Raw genomic sequence first — 20,267 nt, 5'->3', positions numbered from 1 at the left:
ACTACAAAGATTTGGAACGTAGTGATCAAGAAATCCATAGGCTTCTACCTTATTCTTGTAACAAGCTCTGAAATAGCTTATGAGAATCCTTACCATGTCTAGGCGACTAGAGTGAACAAATAAATCACTTACATCATCTTTTTATCTTTTTTCAGGTCTTGCAAGAACGCAACAAGCTCTTTGTAACCTTTCTCTCGTCCATGTCATTGTTATTCTGCTCTCCATAGCACAATGCATCATCTCTATGATCCCGGCAACCAAACTCTTTTACACAACATTCGTTCTCGAGGTCCTCTGCAGGGCAGCCCTCATGACCGTGCACACCATCTTGTTACTTGTGGCGTAAGTATATGGTATGGTATGGAAAGCCGGTGTAAAAGAAGAAAATGTCCCCCTGGAAAAAGTGTCCGGCCCTATTGTATTCCGCTATCTGGTTCTATAGAGGCTATGACCGCCAATAGCTCAGAGATTAAAGCGCATAATAGAATCCATTGTTTCCCGGACATTCTATCCCGGGGCATTTTAAACTTCTACACCGGCACTGTCTTATCAAACGTTGACAATAATCATGAAAAATTGACTTTGGGCGCGCCAGGGTGCCAGTACCGCTTTCGAACCAACCCAAGCATATATCTTTATCATTTTTAAATTTAAATTGTTCTGAGCATTTCTCCTTTTTTTCTCCAGATTCCCCATGGAATATTTTGGTAAACTATTCGGACTATGCCAATTCATCACGATGTTTTTCCAACTCAGTCAGTCCATATTCGCCATCATCATCCGCGACCACTTAGCTGGGGATGCATTTTATGTGAGTACCGATGTAAACGTGATTTGGACCCCTTGGGGATAAAAAAGTCCCACCTCAATGTTCAATCATTTATCCTACAGTTCAGCTGATTCTTGTACTCCGACTCAGTCGGAAATGAGGTCATCCGCCAAATTTGCGAATTCGAGCTGATTTACCGTCGTACCTTAACAATTTGCTTGCAAAATGTACAGTGTACATTTTATGAACCTACCATAGCTCACGGCGGCGACGGCTCACACCCCTACTGTGGCTTTTGATTGAACGATAAGGAAATTGGCTCTCAGCTCCGTCTTTTGACGACACGTCCGATTTGGTCCCAGCCTCCTAGCGGTTCATAGATAAAATGAAAACAGCTTTTGAAAAGCGTATGGTATATCATACACGCGCGTCTCCCATAATTTTACTTTTAAACTCGCTTCCGGAGATAAATCTTTATTATTCACCTCAAAGGGTTTCCAGTTGATCAAAGGAACTCTCACAAATCTGATGACTTTTGATCAAAGGAATTATTACTCATCATCGAAACACCCAGGGCAGAAATAACCAGTCATGAGGTTCATGGCACAACATGATAGATAGTCGCGTTATCTCATTTTGTTAATGACGCTTTACGATTTGGGTCGGTGTAGAGTAAACTAAATGCGATTGTGACAATTCCTGCGGCAGTGTTTTGTGATTTCATGCCTCACTGCATTCAGATAATGCAAAATAGCGTTGTGACGTTCATACGAAATCAAATCAAGTCAATTCGCAGTGTAGAATAGGTTTCCATGCGATTGCGATCGCGACAAGGCACTCTGTGAGGCGTTGCTTTTCACTCCCTTATGCTCAGCCGAACACAGATGAAAGGATTAGGCCCCGTGATTACCCATGCCCTGTGCGATTCAAGAAAATTCCTTTGCAGTATGTTATAACGATCACGAAAAATATTTTGATTGAAATGGAAACAGTGATGCAGATTCGTTTAATTTCTCTTCAGATCCACGCCTTGCTGTTAACGCTTACTTGCCTGGTTTCCATACACCCATATTTCATCATCGGGTACAAAAAGGTCAAGGCAGCGGAAGGCGTCTCAGTCACTTCGGCGACGTCATTTGAAGGTGCAGAAGATCATCAGTTGTGCGAGACTACCGCAGATGACCCTCAGATGGAAGTCAGGGTCAGAATCCTAGAGGATCCACTCGAAAGTAATATTTAAATCTTTATAAATTCTTACCCCTTCAACGACCCTTTATTTAGACCAATAAATGGCAGCCAGAGTTCGTATTTTTGTATTAGCCTATATTAATGTGACCGAATTCACGAGATTCGGAGGTTTCTCTTATATGAGTCCTCATCATGTGCAAAATTACACTTAGTGTGTGAACAGGAATGGCCATGCAACAGAATGAGAGGCCAATGCCACACGGCACACCTCATCTCCAGGGGAAATCTATGATAGATTTGCTGCTATGGTATAGATGGCGGCCTAGACCGATAGTTACTGGCCCTGTAAGGTCCGAAGGGAACTAACATGGCAATTGCAGTCTTCCCAAACGAATGAGTTACAGGAACACAACAAAAGAAGCAGTGCACTGCATGTGGTTTGTCCAGTGCTTTTCGGCGTTCGGCAGCAACTATGGGCAGTTTAACCTCAACACACGGATAGACACTTTTATTTACGTTTTTGTAATATGGTGCATGGTAGACGTTATTGTTGGTGAGACACTCGGTGACCGAAAGTGAAGACTTACATGTGTTTATTTAATTTGCACTTCGCACTTCACACTTCACACTTCATACTTTACACTTTCATCTTTCCTCGCCTTCAAAACACTGTGACCAAATGTATGAATTCCGCACTTCCATCTTTCGTCATCTTCAAAACACTGCATCCAAATGAATGAATATAAGTCTTGGCATATACATTGCCTCTTCTAAATTGATCACCGGTATTTGAACGAAGGTTGCAACTTTGTCACAGCCGCACACTCATCGGGAGACGGGCACACCTGCAAAATCTATGAATTTGTAAAACAACACCTCAACTAATCGAAAATCATACTGCTGCTTACAGTGAGTAGTACGTGTTCAGGTTGTTTAACTTGCGCTAGCAGTGTTTAATACGCTATCAGACCATACATCCATGATCGGGAACACGATGGCAGCACCAGCTTCCACACTGGGGCTGGCCATCCCTCATCCCACTTGGCTTACGGTTCACCTTTCCACGCCTGTTGTCGACCCACACAATGATGACATGCTGCTGGCTTAGCTGGGAGTTTTCAATGCGAAAAGGCCTTTCTCAGCATATATGTGGGTAAACCGGCGTAGCAATGCCGTAGAAGTATGTGAACAAAACGACATGTAACTTGAAGATCGTGACTAAAGACTTTTTAGTCGTCAGCTCATGCACTCAATGGTTTGATAGTGTAGACCTGAGCATTTGTTGAACAATCTGTTTTTGTTTCGCCTTGTTTTACCTCTTCCCTCTTCTGTTGTATTCACGCCAAACCTCGGGGACCAACCACGACAAGGAAAACGAGTCCAGATGATCGTGTAAATGTTGGCGCATCACAATCATGACAAAAGTGGAAGTCACATCTCCAAATCCAGAGCGTTTAAGGACTACACGAGTCATACTTCATAATGAAACAGTGTTGATTGACCTGATGGACAAATGCTTCAAGAATCCAGACATAACCATGGATGAGTATGACCGACCTATATGCATCCGTCCGTCCGAGTTTTCCTTCTTCAATAGACGGTCCACTGGAATCGAACTGACATTGCATTGCTGGACACATGTCATCTCTGAATAAGGACATGTGTAGTTCGATCAACCCTTGCGCTTTGGAACACTGTCACTTTGCTTCAGCTATAAGAACATATGATATACATGCATATGTGATGTGGTTTCGCTCGTGTTCACGGATGTTGATTAGCAGCGTTCTCGGAAAGCAGCGCTGTTTGGAACACAAGACAACGGGGCGTCACGCAGCAAGCGAGACTTCCAACTGGGTTAGCGTCCACGGGGCAACCAAGACTACAAAAGTCGTTCAGGTCCGAATATATTTCCCACATATACCTTTACTGTCACAGATCTTTCGTGGACAGGTTCTCAATTTCTATCATTTTCTATCACATTAGGTACCAAGTCAACTAAGGATAGTGCCCTTTGAGGAGAGATCGCCTTGTGGACGACCGAGGAAGGGTACGTGATCGGTGAGTGTAATGCAGGATATGGTGACACGAGGATGTTGAACGGTATTGTGGACACAAGACACGAATTCAATCTGAAATTCGTAACTGAGTTAAATATCGCATCTACCAATGATATACCAGCTGCATGTAATATATAAAGGGGGTGTCATCATAATGTCAAGCCTAGGATATTTAACTTTTATGCGATTTCCATATATTTAGGAGGAATCTGAGGCATTGACAACTGCTTGTCTGAGCTGTTATGTACGAGAATGACTTTGGACGGGCACGATACGTCTTATCCCATCCAGCGTAACATACTAAGATGTTCATTTCTTTTAAGAAACGTTGGATAACTTAACTTAATGTTTGCATTCAGGATATTTTTTATGTCAGGTTGACTTGCCAGCTGTCACTCATGACAAATAAACCCAGGACTCTTAATTCCCTAAAGGTCATCACTGGTGTCGCCTCCTATCGCCACACTTTATTGAAAAAAGCGTGATGCATGCAGGTCAATTGTAACCTGAGACCCAATTTCGGTCCGATCCGATTCTTGACTCGGTCACTAGGGGGCTATAGCAGAAAACACAGAACGATCAATAGGTCCTGTATCATTGGTTGGGTCAAACGATGTGTGCATGATACAGTACCAGTTGGCAATTTACAAAGCTCCACTTGCACTGTATTGAGGCCTTTGAATCAATAACACGATCGGCAGAATTTGGAACAATACTTACAGATTTAAGGACCGGTGAGCACAGGTGGCCGCGCTTTTTTACCAGTATTCTAATAGGTACACTGTTTCAGTTGGATCTTCCGATAGCTATGATTTGCTAGTCATTTGTATCGTATACGCACATTAAACATGGTGTTGTTGCCTTATAATTATTTTTTGTATATCCGGTTATTGTTTGTTTTTATCAAAATTATAACGTGTGATTAGAGTAATAAAGAACTCTCATAAAGATCCTTCAATGAGACTTAGTTCATTTATTGAGAGGGAAGTCCAACTTTGTTACAGGAAAATGATGTACGGTGAAGGCATGTGAATGCCTCATCGGTGCCGATACAGAGTCTGGGGAGAACAATTGTCCCGTGAAATAGCGTGTTTTTGCTGATCTTCTTGCCTGTTGAGGGGCATTAAAACCTATATCTTGCCTCCCCGGTGTGCAAGGGATAGTAGTCCTAGGGCTGATAGTCCGTGTAACAATAGCCCGCATTGCTAAATGTTTTGGTTAGGGTTAGCGGTACAATAGATCATGCTGCTTAATTGGTCAAATACAATGCTACCGGACTATGACTCCAGGGGGACTATATCGGCTGTCACACTGGCCCAGAGTGCTAATCACTGGTCGCTCTCGTGATACATGTAAAATACGAATGTCACCGCCAGAAAAAGGAAGTGGACGTGTGGATATGACCGGAATATCCGCTGACATCTATCCAGTGACATCTATCCATTGACATGTTGCCTAATGCATTACTAATCGGAGAAGAACAAATAGCCTTGATCGGATGCACTTGTCACGTTTTCTCGCTAAAATCAGCTTCCATTATGAGAACGAACGTCATGTTTATCTACTCAAGTTGGAATGTATGTACTCAAGCCGGAAGACCAAAAATTTCCTGACAGCAACTGGTATGAATAAATAACCATTAGCATTTATAACAATACTGGCATAACAGGATAATGTATTTGTATTCAGTGTGAATTCTTCCTTAGTACAGGGTACAGAAAAATGGCGACTTTTGAATTTGAATAACGTTTAATAAAAAGCTGTTTCGCCTTGCTATTAAAGAGTACTAGCAATAAGATGGTGGTTAACCCCACATCCAAAAAATATTCAGCCATAATCCACAATGTGTCGTAAACCATATGAATTTTACTGAAACTGAATGAATTTCATTATACGCCAGCTGCTAAAAACCTTCTTAAAAACGTTTTTTAGTACCGAGTGTAAATCGACACGCCTATGGATACAAAGAGTGTCATATTAATGAAATAAAACTAAGCCATTGTAGGTGTACTATTTGTAAATCTAACGAACTATATAAAATTTCTGGAATCAAGCGATGCAAAGTCTTATTTAACAAGGGAGCATTGTAATATTACAGCACTGTGGCCGATATGGTTACGTCTCGTCACTGGAGAACAATTAGTTTAAGCAAGTATTGTTCAACTCCTCAAATTGCACGTGTATTGCGCGAGAGTCGTGTTTACAGCCGTGTTTACAAGTCACGTGCAGCGCCCAATTGTCGCGTCAGGACTCGATGAAACGACAAACGCATTCATAGTTCGTAGTTCGTCGTTAGCAGGTGTTACGGAACCTGGCTTATTACGGTTTGGTGAACGTTTCAATGTCCCTTATCTAACGAGATATTGGACAAGCCCAAGGAGCACGTGACCGGAAACCAGCGGAGCCCATGCGCTAATACAGTTGTCCATCATTTCCCACGCCTGATCGAATAATGATTTCGGATAAGATTTTTATTCCTGAGCTGTATTGCAAGATTAATATCCTTTGCAATATTGCTGCAGAAAGGGAAATCTAGGTGAGATCGGACAAAATGGTGTCAATAATCCAAAACCAGATCACATGTCCACTTCCGCTAAGCATAAAGCCGAAAACACAACAAATAGTTTTGAGCGGAAATCATCCAGGTGAAGACTTTTGACTCTTATTGCATGAAAACAGACACACCAAAAAAACCACATTTGGGCAGGGACGTCATCAATGATCTGGATGCACTAATGTCATCGGAAGGTATTGATCTTCACCTGGCGGTACGTCTCCAATATTGGCCGACTCACTGCCAACAGTATTTTCACGCCGGCTATCCAAGACCTCCATCTGCTCAATTCCTATAATGTACAACATTACATAATTGAAGGTTGACTCTAAAGTTCTCCATGGAAGTTTTATTTTCATCCGGTTCAAATTCTTCCGTACGAGACGAAACTCGTACTGCCATCATCGCGGATGAAAGTTATCTTAAATACGGTGTAGATATTGCAGTTTATGTTATGACTGTACCTCTACCACCAGTTTTGATAATCGTGGGGCTATTTGGAAATTTTTCAAGCTTTCTTCTTATGAACCAGAAAAAGTATGAGAAGAGTACAACTTGTTTCTACATGCGTTGTTTGGCCGTGGCTGACTCTCTATATATTTACGGAAGAATCGTGCTGCGGTATTTGCTCGTGATGACACCACATATGCTCGCTGATGGACAGGTAAAGATGTATTTTTGTATTTATTACCATTCGAGTTACTTTCTCGGTGTGGTACCTTCGCCCTGGCTTCTAGTCGTCATGATCTTTGACCGTTTTCTTGCTGTCACATGGCCATTCAAAGCACCAATGATCTGCACAATGCACAGGGCAAGAATAACCGCCGCCATTATATTTTTGTTGGGCATATGCGTTGGTTTGGTAAATATCTCGCGCACTTGGCAGGAGAAGTACGCACACTGGTTATGCCCGTATCAAATCCCCGAACCGTATGACAAAGTGTTTGTCCTCTGTATCCACATGCTTAAAACATTTGTACCTTTTGCTACACTTGCTATCTTTAACATAGGTATCGTGTTAGCTGTTATCCAAAGCAGGCAGGACAAATCTCTGAACAAGTCCAGTACGTCTTCAAATGAAGCATCATTTACAACGGTCACTGTGTTAGTTACGATGTCTTTCCTTGTTCTCAGTATACCGGAGTTTTGCTCCGATTTCTTTTGGCAGTATTGGCAAGGGGAAGTAACGCCTGATGTTAGTCTCTACAAAAAGCTAACACTGAATATTGGGATTATCTTTGCTTGTATGAATTATTGTTTAAATTCGTACCTGTATGTTTTGCCATGTGCTCGATTGAGAAAGGAGATGATACACATTTTGTTTAGGTCAAAGAATTTAAAGGGATTATGTTAAAAATGAAGTAGGGGGCCAACTCGATCCAGCATCCACTTCCAGGGACGTCGAATTAATTCAGCTGGTTGAGCCGCGTCTGTTTCATTTAGGCCGAGAACCCATAAAATAGGCCCCCTCAACCGGCCTCATTACATCTAATAGCCTAAGTATTTGATATGTACACCTTATTGATAGGGTATGGACCAAATAAGGCGCCACTTGTCAATCTTGTCGCAGCTATCACAACAAGCACACTCACGGATAACTAGCCCATCCATGGATACAAACCACAATTTCCTCTTTTGTCTCATTACTCCTCCAGGTCTGAACGCTGCCAAAAACTGACATGCCACATGATGTATACCGTCATCCAGTGCGTGCCAGTTCTTGGAGTTCGTTGCTGACAGGCAAAGTCTTGAAGCAATATTGAAATCGCTCGACGGCGCCGTTCAACAGATCCCTGCCATATTCTCCGCAACCTACAACTATACCTGCAGACGTAGGCTTTTCTAAACGACGTGATTTCAAAAGGTAACTTGCAGGAAGGCAACCTAATATGTCATAGGAATAGACCTAGAAACCAAGTTGATATCTCTTCTAAATGGTTCGTAATTAACATTGACAAAATATACGTTTTTGAGAGTGGTTACCATGGAAACGGGCACTTCGCATGGTTGTCGGAAGAAATCATGGTGTCAACTATGTTTTAAGTAGTAGTTTTGCATTAACAATTAACTAGGTATGCTATGGGCTTCAGCATCCAGACTGTGATCATACATGTCCAAAAGAGTGGTTTGAACGCTGCTGATGACTTGTCGTACATGTAGCTATCAATGCGACAAGCGAGTTTGCCAGGGAATGCCCCACGAGTATCAGCTAGATTTGCCACAATAAAGGGTATTTCATTAACTCCTGCTGTTAATTTGTACTGGAGCTCGTGACGCATATAGATGGTATTCAAGAGGAAACTATATCCTTGTTGATCTCTGCATGTAATGGTGCATTGCGGTTCTTAGGTCACAAAAACAAAATCGTTTCGGTCGAGCCTTAAAAAAAAAAAAAAAAAAAAAAAAAAAAAAAAAAAAAAAAATAGACGTTACAATAATGATTGCATGCCCCAAGTTGGCTGTTTTGCCAAAGTCGCACTTAGATGGGATGATGTTTACCTATGATTCTCAATTGGGCTTTCCTCAAACAAAAATGAGGCAATTACTTAATTGAAGAATCGTGTTGATCAATCGAAGGAAAAAGTCGCATCAAATATGAACTGTTTATAGTTGTTTTAATTGCGTTGTATGTTGTTTATTTGTTAAAAGGATAAAACGGTTAACAGCTTGAGTTGAAGTACTACAAGGGGCTGTCGTCTGCATTCGATCAAATCGTATATCATACAATGCAAAGTAAACATCAGCAAGTAGGTGGTAAAATCTATCGCTGATTGGCTGGCTTTTCGAATGCACGTTAAAAGGACAAACATACCACGGGCATTATTACCACGAAATCGGCTAACCCGTCATCTTCCAATATTCGTGTTCCCTCCCTTCCTCAACAGTGATTGGAAATTGCATTACTTGTAGCAGTGTATAGTGCTTCACTATAAACAATAACGCTAATGATATGGACACACGCTGTAACGGATGATGACATCGGTAGAGCTAAGAAGCCATCCATTTAGTTACGTAACATTCCCGTTGGCTGATGAACCAGAATATAGACAGGAAGGAAATACACGATTGTTTGTCACTTGTTGCCGTGGGAATTGGGATATTGGAAGTTTAAACGCAATGGCGACGTGGAAATTGAATACGATAACCCCCAGACTTCCAGCAAAAATATTTACAAGCGTGCGCGACCATGATGACTCTCAGGCGGGGCAGCATGAGTGAAAAACCTATCAAGGAAGGTTTCACGAAGGAATCGCTATACGAACAACTTTTTCGTGAAAATTCTGCGGATTTAAGCATGACTTATTTTGATGAAAAAGACGAGGATAAAAAGGAGAAGGAGAAGGCGTCGGATATTGCTACTACTTGGGCGACCACAACTAACTGTCATGGCATCCCGAGGATACAGACCGCCAAAACTTGGGGCAAAAGGATTTTCTGGATTTTGCTGTTTCTGGGCGCAATGTGTAAGTACATGCGTTATCGTTAAAGCATTATATATTGTCCGCCCTATTGTTCTCCCAGGGTTATCATTGAAAATACACAAAATGTAACCTCTTACTTCGCACAGCGAAGTGAATGGTACATTCTTCGGTTTTGGAGTTTTGGGCCCAACACGCTGGCAATGTGCACACAGAGGTTTTTCAGCGAAGGGAACAGCTCAAAGCGATGTTTGTGTTTAAGGGTTTTACGGGGAGGGGGGCATACCTGTGATGGTACACTTTGTGAAATCATCGACGAACTGATGGTCTAAATCACACGACCATTACCTCTTTCTTTTCTAGGTGGTTTTATCGCTCAAACAGTAACCATCTGCGAGGTGTTCTTCTCCTACCAAGTCTCCACGACAGTGAAATATGAGTTCAGAACACGTATCCAGTTTCCAGCAGTTACTATCTGCAATGTTAACGCAGTCAGGTAGTCATTTCCTGCCTTCTCGGGCTCACCTCAGTCTTTCATCAACATCGCTTTGGCCAAAATTAGATCATATGATATTTATCAATTGGACACATAATTAAGGATTTCGTATCATACAATATACTATCAAAGACACTGTTACTGGCAACATATAGATTTTGATACATTCGTGTACATAAAATGGTGAAAAAAGGAATATGCCGAAAGGAGCACTGGATGACCACGTGCACGAAATATCTTTGATCCACACATGCTGCAGCTTCGAGGCACCCTCCAGCTAGCATGGGACATAGAATATACTTCAACCTGCTTAAAATTTACACTCAACATTGCAACTTAACACCATCATCATGTTCATCGTCATCATGATCAGCATCAGTCATAATAATCTCCTTTTTATGGGAATTTATTCATCAAACGCGACATATCTGGCATAATCTTACAGGAGGTCGAAGTTGGCATTGGGAGGCAGCACGATCAGCGGCCTTTTCGACGAGGAGGAAGTATCTGGTAGAGAGAAAAGGAACACTCCGGGATCATCAGCAAATGTAAGTACATGTAATCTATCGAGGGACGTATTGTGAACGTGTTTGGCGTGTGGGCTCATCAAGTCGAATTTTGAAGCAACAGGAAGGATGTAGCATTTTCATAGCCTACAGTATTGTACGAAGCTGATTCAATAAAGCGGGAACAGTTCAAATTTGGTGGTTAAGCTTGATGCTAAGCCAGTTTTCCATTCATCAAGAAACATATAGCTGTTTTCTGGTGTGAGAGTAAATATAGGTACAGTGGCCTTACCCTCATTAATTTTTTGGTGCGTTCAGATATTTCAAGAACGTTCAGTTTCAAATCTCCAAACATGACTGAATACCCATTATAATGCCCATTATATAATTAAACATGGAGCTGTAACCTTTTCGATGATATTACAGAATAGACTAATTCAGACTAGCGATGGCGATCGTTTGGATCAGTTCAATGACTTTCTTGTGGAGTGGTCAGACCTGGATGAAGATACCGCAGTCAGGATGGGGCATCAGCTGGAAGATATGCTGCTGGGCTGTACTTACAATGGACATTCATGTAACTCTAGGTAAGCATATCAGTTAAGACTGGTGATAAATAATCATAGTGATTTATACTGTAAATGGCTAACGACCACCTCAGTTCCATTCTTGGTCGTTTTTATTAAAAAAAGAATCGATTCGAAAATGATAATTATGTAATAATTCTCATTTACAGTGACTTCGAACTTCTCAGGAATAATTTATACGGGAATTGCTACATTTTCAACTCTGGTTGGCGAGACAGAAACATTTTATACTCTTACAGAGCCGGACCGCAGTATGGTATGCATTCAAAATCTACAATATATTTTATACATGTATGAAACTCTTGTTTAATAGGGGGGGGGGGGGGGGGCAGCCTCACTGCAGACCAACTGGGCCGTTTAAACTTCTGGCTACCGGCTACCACATGTTCGACCGCGGTATTTTCATCTCTTCGGCCGTTGTATTCATCACCTGATAGCTTTGGTTCCAAGAACATAATCTAAGACTTTCAAAACGTTACTCAGTAGTTAAACCGACAGTTATACCGCTGATAAAACGTATGTTTACGGTTTCAGGTTTGTCCCTCGAACTGTTCATCGAGCAAGAGGAATACATCGCAGGCCTGACTGAGGATGCTGGAGTGAAGGTTTTGCCCCACCATCAGAATGACATGCCTTTTCCGGATGACCAGGGTGTCCTCGCTTCTCCCGGGCATCTTACTTCTATAAGCGTGACGAAGGTAAGAGAGTTGGGAATCAATTTCGTTGTAACGGGTGTTAAAACCCATGACCACCATTGGAATGATTAATCACTTTCCATAAATGATGATAGGCTTCTGGAATAAGTTTCTAAAAACGAGCATCATTTCGTGATATGGCGTATTTCAGCATCCAGTTGATGGTGGTGTTGACGTAGCTGCTTTAGTGAAATGCTTCATATGGCGGCGAGCATGGCCAGCTTATTTTAGAGCCAAATTTGTCCATCTAATGAGATGGCGTTGCGTACATAGATTTACATGTAGTTCTCTTTAGAGAGTTACCTCCTCTCTCTCTTGTAGACCAATGTTTTTCGGCAAGCTTGGCCGTATGTGACTCTGTGCAATAGCCATCAGAGTGAAGAGCATGAATACAACGCCTATGCGGAAATGTACCCTGTAAAATACACACAAAAGGTAGGTGCAGTGAACCGACTGCTGTTATGCATTCAATACTCTCCTCGATCAAAATTGGTCTACATTACGCAAATTCGTGATCGAATCGGACGTGTACCGATGAAGCATGGTTTTCAACCGATTTTGTATTTGACGCAAATTTGTTTTCGAATGCAAAAATTGTCACTGTGGTATATCGTACAGTTGTTGTTATTGCGCGAAGAAACCAAACATTAAAGTAAAATCTATCATTTTCTTGACCAGGCCTGTTACCGAACCTGTACCCAATTTTACATAATCAGCGACTGTGGGTGTGTGAGTTCTGACTATCCGAAAACAGGGGTTGCATATAGTGCAGTCTTCACCGGCAGTGAAGAGACTTGTTCGTACAATGGTAAGTGATGTAGTAGGATGTTACACCCTTTCGTCATTGGTGGTTAGAGGATTGGAAGGTTCTTCCCAATCGGACATTTTTATCAATGTGAACATGGTTTTAATCATTGGGGAGTATCTGCTGAGCTTTGAATGTGCTAGGCTTTAAATTAAGGAATTGATGTCGAACTGGATCAACGGGTTGTCACACCAAACACCGCGGGAATGGAGCTTAATTGTAGGCAAAAATGGAGGCAGCAGCCTGTGCGAAATGACGACAGCTTCACCGGATATTCTTCTACGAAGCGGACCAATTTCTTGCTCTTTGAAAATGATTTTATTCTTTTTTTCATTTCAGACACCTGCGTGGATGGCGTTAAGCATAGATTTTCGAATGGTTTGCTAAATTGCAACTGCTCTTGGGGATGCAGGTAGGCTTTCATGAGCACGCGCCATTTCTTCAGAAAAAGAAAACAGTAGCTTACAATTGATTGAAATATTCATACATTGTTCCGGACTACACAATCACCTACTGCTACTTTGGACCGATACCAAAATGATTACTAGAAATTCTTGAATTCGCTGGTCATAGTGGTTGAGGAGCCAAAGTGTCATAATATTGCTCTTTTTCAGTGATACCTATTTTGCCCCAACCGTTTCTTCATCTCAGTGGCCCAACGATCAGTATCAGGTCAGTCAACTTTACTTTTCCTAAATCATTTCATGTCAATTAATGTCCTGTCGATTCATTCCATTTCCAGTGGTGATTCAAATTGATATACACATGTACATGTAATGGTTATGAGCCGCTGAAAATAGACCATAGACTGGATGGTGCCTCCTCTTTGGCTGGTTTTGGCTTGCACAAGACCGATCATTTTCTATGATTCATACTTATACGATAGTTGAAGAAGATAGACGATCTGATACATGAGCTAACGCTATACTTGCTTTTAAATTCAAGTCAATCTATGACGACGCAATTTCGACTTCCAGAAAGGACCTTAAAAATTTCATAATTGGCGCTAACGCCTCCCCGCGGTGAGTAGAACGAAGGAATTCGTCAGTGAATGCACCTTGCAATTTATACGTAGTTCATAAAGAGACTTGTAACGCAGTCAGAAGATTAAAGATAGATAAAGACTAACTGAGATGAAATCTTACTAGTATTTTCTTCTATAAAAAAAAAAAAAAAAAAAAAAAAAAAAAAAAAAAAAAGTATTTTCTTCTATAAGAAATTCTTCGCTTTGCTTTCAGCAAAAACCTGTTAAAGGTCAAAGTATTCTTTGAAGAGTTAAACTACCAGGAAATCAAAGAGAGCCCAGCATACACAGTAAGTAGATTTAAGCGTAAAGTACGTGACACCATATCGCACGTATTTCACAATGCATGCGATCTACGCTTTACTTGGGTGTAGTGTACGTGCGTCAAATGACAACATGCATTGTACCATTCGCATGCAGTCGAAACCTACCTTGAGGTAGGTTTAATTTTACCAAGTGGAGAATATGTGACGCATATTCAATACCCCTTCTCCAAATACAGCACGTTTACTCGTAAGTCTTATTTTCACACTATTTCAGATTGGAAACATGGCAGCTGACTTCGGCGGTATTGTTGGTCTTTACCTCGGCATGTCAGTGCTCGCAGTCTTTGAACTGATAGAGCTCATCTTTGATCTGCTGCACTACAGTTGCAAAAAGAGGTCAGTCTGTAAGAGTAAGAACGCAGTCAAGGAAGTTACAGCTAGCAAGACGTCTCTGAGCGACAAGAAGGTATCACCGGTAGGGACTATCACCACCAGTCTTGGCGAGCTCCCCAGGAACTATGACTTGCCGCCGCTGACAAACACGGGATATTGGTACATGGGACGTGGTGCATCCAAACAGCCACCGCCGACGACTTATACTGCGTAGGCTTCCAAGAGCATAAAGTCCCGAAAGAATCGCAGGCATAATGACGGGAAACAATGGATTCTTGCATGCGCTTTTAATCGTGTATTACAATAACCTCAATAACCATAATCCGCCAAGGGTCAGTCACTTTTTGCGGGGGCACATTTTCTACTTCTACATCCAGGAAAAACGTAAGATTTCTTTTGTTCGGTCGTGGAACAAAGCGTATCCATTGAATGAATTGTGAACCTACGATTTTAATCTGTTTGCATGTGTGTATAGGCTAGCAGTCAATTGGCCTTCAGTCAACCATATACCGCTGGAGTCCTCAACACGGAGAGACGTGTTGCGAGTGCGGGCAGTCTATTTGCAATCCACCCATGTAGTTTATGTGTATAATTCTTTATTTCTTGTAGCGATTTGAATCATTCTTTCACATTCTTTAGTCTTGACCAAAATGTCGTGGTGAGAAGGCTTCATTGGAGTACAGATGTTCTTGTGTATAAATGCCTCTCTTGACAAGCTGCGGCTGATTCCTTATGTCATGCACTTGGAATTGGCCGTAGAGTTTGTTTGTGTTGGGTTATTACATGTACACTGTACTGCGAAGGCCCGAATCACTTTAGAATATTTAGTTAGGATGATTTTCAGCGTTATAAATGTTTTATAGTGTATTTGTAGTTGTCTGAGGTTATGTCAAGTGCAATAAAAAACGGAACTTTCTTCCGGCGTGTACATGAGATGATGTCTTGATTTTATTTTTTTATCCTTCCCTTATTGTTATATTTTATCTGGCCACATTAGCTCTAACCCTCCATCGACCACTGTAACACACGAAGAATCGTCATATCACAGGTTATGGGCCCAGCACGCTTCCAATGCACCTACATTGTACATGTACATGCTGCGGCGAGTAGTGATGCCGAAAGTAATTTGAAATAATTTATCAGTGGAACTTTACTCCCAGCTCAATTTGGCTACAGTGAAGTTGTTTCGTTTCATTTAAAGTTAGCTCATCTTCTCTCAGATGGCGCTATAATGATTACTCGTCGTCCCTATTGGAAAGGATGTAACTAGCTATTGCAACACACGAAGTAGGAAGGCATGTCCATTGTGCCGAATTCATATACAATGTAAAGATCGGCTTTAATCATGTACTTAAAACGCTTTTGCACTGAGAATTAAGTATCAACGTCCTTTTACGTCAATGTACATGTATACGAATACCTACGAGTATTTTTGTCAGTAACCTTGATTCCTTAAAAGTTAAAATCCTTTTAGGTCCTTTTCGCACAACGGTTCTTCTGGAGAAGTCTGTAGTAGCACGGAAGAAATCAGATGGCGCTATAATGATTACTCGTCGTCCCTATTGGAAAGGATGTACTAGCTCTTGCAACACACGAAGTAGGAAGCTCTGTCCATTATGCCGAATTCATATACAATGTAAAGATCGGCTTTAATCATGTACTTAAAACGCTTTTTCACTGAGAATTAAGTATCAACGTCCTTTTACGTCAATGTATACCTACGAGTATTTTTGTTCGTAACCTTGATTCCTTAAAAGTTAAAATCCTTTTAGGTCACAAAATTAGATGTTGAGGGTGTCACCTTGTATTTTTCGCACAACGGTTCTTCTGGAGAAGTCTGTAGAGCACGGTAGAAATCAGATAACACTTCAAAAGCCGTCATCGATGACTACATATATTTAAAAAATGGCCTCTGTCATGAAGCTCCCCAAGGAAATAGTTTTTCTTTCATCGTACTTTTCATATCTCTGAAGTTTAGGAGCAGAGGTGATATACTGATAGGCAAACCTCCCGAAGGAACAATGACTTAACCATAGCTAAAGTGAGAGATCAATGGCTTTACAAATGCGAAACCTTAATGAGCTAAACTTACTGTGTTCAGCGTCATTTAATGTCATTTACGCGCTTCGGGTCCAATTTTGTATCATCAATTATATCATTTTGTAAATTGAAGTCCAAGCAAATTGGTCTCGTGGCAGACAATTGGGTCGTGTTTCGTGTTGTCCTTATGGAGGATTATCCACGCTCCACGCTGCGGACTAAGTCAACATGGCCGCTGGCGAGAGGAATGTTTCCTCCAACATCCGGGCCACAGGGAGGTTAGCGCAGACGGCCTATGTTACTCCGCGACCTCCTCTAGTGCCACTACCACCGATTACTCCGCATCAATAGCCGCTTATGCTTGGCTGCCTCGCCATCCACAACAAACCTGTGTGACTACCGTCTTGAATAGCGATTGAAAACCCCCAGATTACTGCCAGTCAGATGGGTACCAATGCTCCCCGGGTTCTTCTCTCCCTCTAATTATCCGAAGATGTGGTGACTTCGATCGCCTGTTTTTGTTATCTCCTCAAACACGGCGGTAAATATTTTTAATTCTATAATCATTAAAGAGAGACCACTGACTGCCGGAGATCTATAAGTCAGCGGGCTTTATAATATCTGAAGACGATCCTTTCAAGTGAGGCACTGACCGTGTAAGGCCCTTATTCGCGCCATCAAGTGGTTTGAAAACGCATATTTACATTGTGTATCACAAATAGACTTTTTGAACTAAGATGGTGGAGTCTTTCGATCATCTTCGATGAATCCACAGGAAGCGAACAGTATTAAAGACGACCGGGGACAAAGAATACGCTCGCGTGATGCGCCCTTCCTCTCACGATCGAACCTTGAGGACGGCCATGTGAAAATTTGACGAGAATTACAAAATGGAAGGAAATTAATTTCATTCGGCTGAGGTGATCGTTAAGGTTCTTTCATCGGGAACATGGAAGGGGACGGAATAGGTATCTGTAGGATTGAAAAGAACGCTATGGGGTCGTGAGGTTGAAGTCGTCGGAGCATGAAATATACACGATTGATGTACGATGTCTGTCATTAATGTTTGACAAGGTATGCAATAGAAATATAAATGTTACAACTGACGGAAAACTCCATCTGAAGTTTTGGTTGACGTATTCGCTCCCGTCACGAAAGTGAAGTAACGCTGAAAGCGATTGAATGGTGAATGGGTGACCAAGAATCTGGCGAAAGTCCCATCTCGCCATCCTGGGATTTCTTTATAGCATAGACAATGAGGTGCTGTAGTACCTCGCAGACAAGCTGACTTCGTCCGAAGGGGGGGGGGATGGTGTATCCAATTCACAAGTAAGATAAGTTAAGCCACGAACTCTGTATAGAGTATCATATCGAAATCGATATCAAAATATCATGTTTTGTGATGCACTGGCAACATAAATATGGATATGAAAACAGCCTTGTCTTGACCCAGTTGAGTTTCAGAGTAGTGTCATAGCATGTTTCATGATTTTCACACCCTCAGCACGACATCAAAATATGTTTTGTGCTGTTATTGGTAACCATAACATTGACTTTGACAAATACTGATCGAAACCTCTGCGACAGTTGATAAGTGTGACAGAAATCCGTAGTTGGATTCACGAACTTAAGGATTCTGATGATGACTATTACATGGAAATCTGCTCAACATTTTGTAAACAATGAATGTCGATAGACTGTTTTCATGACGTATAACTCTTTTTCTGAGAATATCAGTGAACGGATTTCGGCTTTGAGACTTCTAAACTCGTTCACGTGTAGTATCAATCTCACACTGTTTCGCTCTCACACTGTTCTGAACAGTGTGAGCTGAGGTATTGAATGCAGGTGGTCGGGAAAAGGGGGGGGGAAGGGCGGTCCTGTTTGTTTGGGCAGTCGCCAAGAAACTCGATAAAAACAGTGATAGATCTGGAAATATCCAACCCGTGTAATTAAATAGGTCACAACCAACTAACCGACCGTCAGTAAACAGGACACTCTCCGCATCCCCTTCAGCCATCGACTTTCTAGTTTAAAAGTGAGTAATCCTATTTTTTGTGTTATCCGGTACCTAGCAGTACCTGGCTAAACTGAAACATGAACTACATTCTGTAACTGCTGGTCGTGACGTATTAAAAAAAACCCCATATATGTATGATCTATTACGCCATTACCAAACATTAGGAAGTAAGTCAGTCTCTGGGGAAATTTTAAGAAGGAAACTCTTTGAGAGAATGTGCAACAACCGGTGAAAACAACATATGCAGTGACATTTGTCGAAAGATAAAACAATGTTACCAGCGCAATGTCTACGAAGATGTTACAGATCGCGCATGCGTGTTATCTAACAGGCAAAGAATGCGCATGCTCGGTCCCCTGAGCCGTCGTCGCACGCCATTACCGCAACAACACAATATTTGTATTAAATATTTGCCAATTATGGGAGCTTTATGTCGCTGTAAAGCTCTGAGGAGACATGAGCGACATCCGCAATTTACTTAGAGTGAGGTACATTTCTCTTGGTGGAAATTCCGCACGACATCCTTCCATCTCTCAACAAGGCGTGTTCCTGTGTGCAGCCATTTCTCATTATTTTCTCTCGCGATGTCGAGCAACATTAGAGTGAGACCGATTTCCGCCGCCGTCTTTACCGTGCGTGTATGAAGTATTTTCAAACAGAAACTTAACGAGGGAGATAATTACTTTGTTAATCAGACTACATCTTGAAGACGTGTAAAACAGAGGCTGGGCGATCTTATTTCCTTGGCGGGGTGGCAGGTTTGCATTTTGAAACGTCCAAGAGGCTGTTTAATCCAATCCGTCAATGTAATGATTGTCGAAATGGGAAATCAAGAGAATGATTAATCAAAACCCAGTTTTACGTGATCTCACGACAAGAATGTTCTACAAAAAAATCGGAGGAGTTCGTTCAGAAATGTCTGTCGTATGATAGTTTCACTTTCCATCGTTCAAAAAATGACCACTGGGTTCAAACCTTCCACATGTTTCAGGCTTCGCAACAGACAAGCGAGAGAGTACGAAGGTCGGTGGTCTCATCGAATTATCAGTGCGAACGCTAAAGGCTATCGTAGTACCAAGCAAAACCCTTGGATAGACAGTGGCAGGAGGAAGTGATGCTTTCAAAAGCGTCGTCAAAAAAATACATGGACATTCATCGTCCCGGTACATGGTTTTCGTAGCCTTTCTTAAGGGTTCTAAAATCTACCTTAGTCTAACAATGTCTGAATGACATCCATCGCATATAGAAACATGCCAACTAATCAACTTTGTTATCTTTATAACACGTCGTTACAAATATCTATATCGACGTGTTAAAGCAGATTGTCTAGTCGAAGTTACATAATGCCTTCAACAGAGTTGGGATGTTCTGCCCCGAAGCTCCCCCAGCGTTTCCCGATCGGCCTGGCCCAATTAGTGGAGATAACGTGTATAACGACAGTCACTCCT

General features: G+C 41.7%; 2 protein-coding genes across 5 annotated transcripts in view; both read left to right on the top strand.

The window, feature by feature from the left end:
- LOC135500707 (equilibrative nucleobase transporter 1-like) overlaps positions 1-4,972 on the top strand; it is a 51,755-nt gene extending 46,783 nt beyond the window's left edge. For 2 of the 4 annotated variants that reach the window (XM_064792328.1, XM_064792338.1), the window contains exons 8-11: positions 156-342; positions 688-811; positions 1,791-1,998; positions 3,941-4,972. In XM_064792328.1, coding sequence (XP_064648398.1) covers positions 156-342; positions 688-811; positions 1,791-1,998; positions 3,941-3,972 — 551 coding nt within the window. In that variant the 3' untranslated portion in view covers positions 3,973-4,972. Of the gene's footprint in view, positions 1-155; positions 343-687; positions 812-1,790; positions 1,999-3,327 lie in introns of all 4 variants that reach the window. The other 2 variants (XR_010449512.1, XM_064792345.1) reach the window with 2 other exon arrangements.
- Positions 4,973-6,106: 1,134 nt separating this feature from the next.
- Positions 6,107-15,648, top strand: LOC135500698 (degenerin unc-8-like). Its single transcript, XM_064792317.1, has 14 exons — positions 6,107-7,232; positions 7,579-10,032; positions 10,351-10,483; positions 10,929-11,031; positions 11,416-11,576; positions 11,726-11,832; positions 12,111-12,274; positions 12,593-12,706; positions 12,950-13,079; positions 13,416-13,488; positions 13,691-13,748; positions 14,022-14,098; positions 14,315-14,390; positions 14,641-15,648. The coding sequence occupies exons 2-14, from the start codon at positions 9,756-9,758 to the stop codon at positions 14,971-14,973; spliced, it is 1,806 nt and encodes a 601-aa protein (XP_064648387.1). The 5' UTR covers positions 6,107-7,232; positions 7,579-9,755; the 3' UTR covers positions 14,974-15,648.
- Positions 15,649-20,267: the final 4,619 nt, after the last annotated feature.

Source organism: Lineus longissimus, chromosome 2 (assembly GCF_910592395.1).
Source record: "Lineus longissimus chromosome 2, tnLinLong1.2, whole genome shotgun sequence".
Lineage (NCBI taxonomy): Eukaryota > Metazoa > Nemertea > Pilidiophora > Heteronemertea > Lineidae > Lineus > Lineus longissimus.
Note: the sequence above shows the minus strand (reverse complement) of the source record. Positions and strands in the feature narration are given on the sequence as shown.

Excerpts from the sequence above, each read along its gene's own strand:
- LOC135500698 (XM_064792317.1), top strand. The coding sequence starts at position 9,756 with ATGATGACTCTCAGGCGGGGCAGCATGAGTGAAAAACCTATCAAGGAA. Across the intron at positions 13,489-13,690 it reads AACTGCTCTTGGGGATGCAG|TGATACCTATTTTGCCCCAA; the intron begins GTAGGCTTTCAT and ends GCTCTTTTTCAG. Across the intron at positions 14,391-14,640 it reads AAGAGAGCCCAGCATACACA|ATTGGAAACATGGCAGCTGA; the intron begins GTAAGTAGATTT and ends ACACTATTTCAG.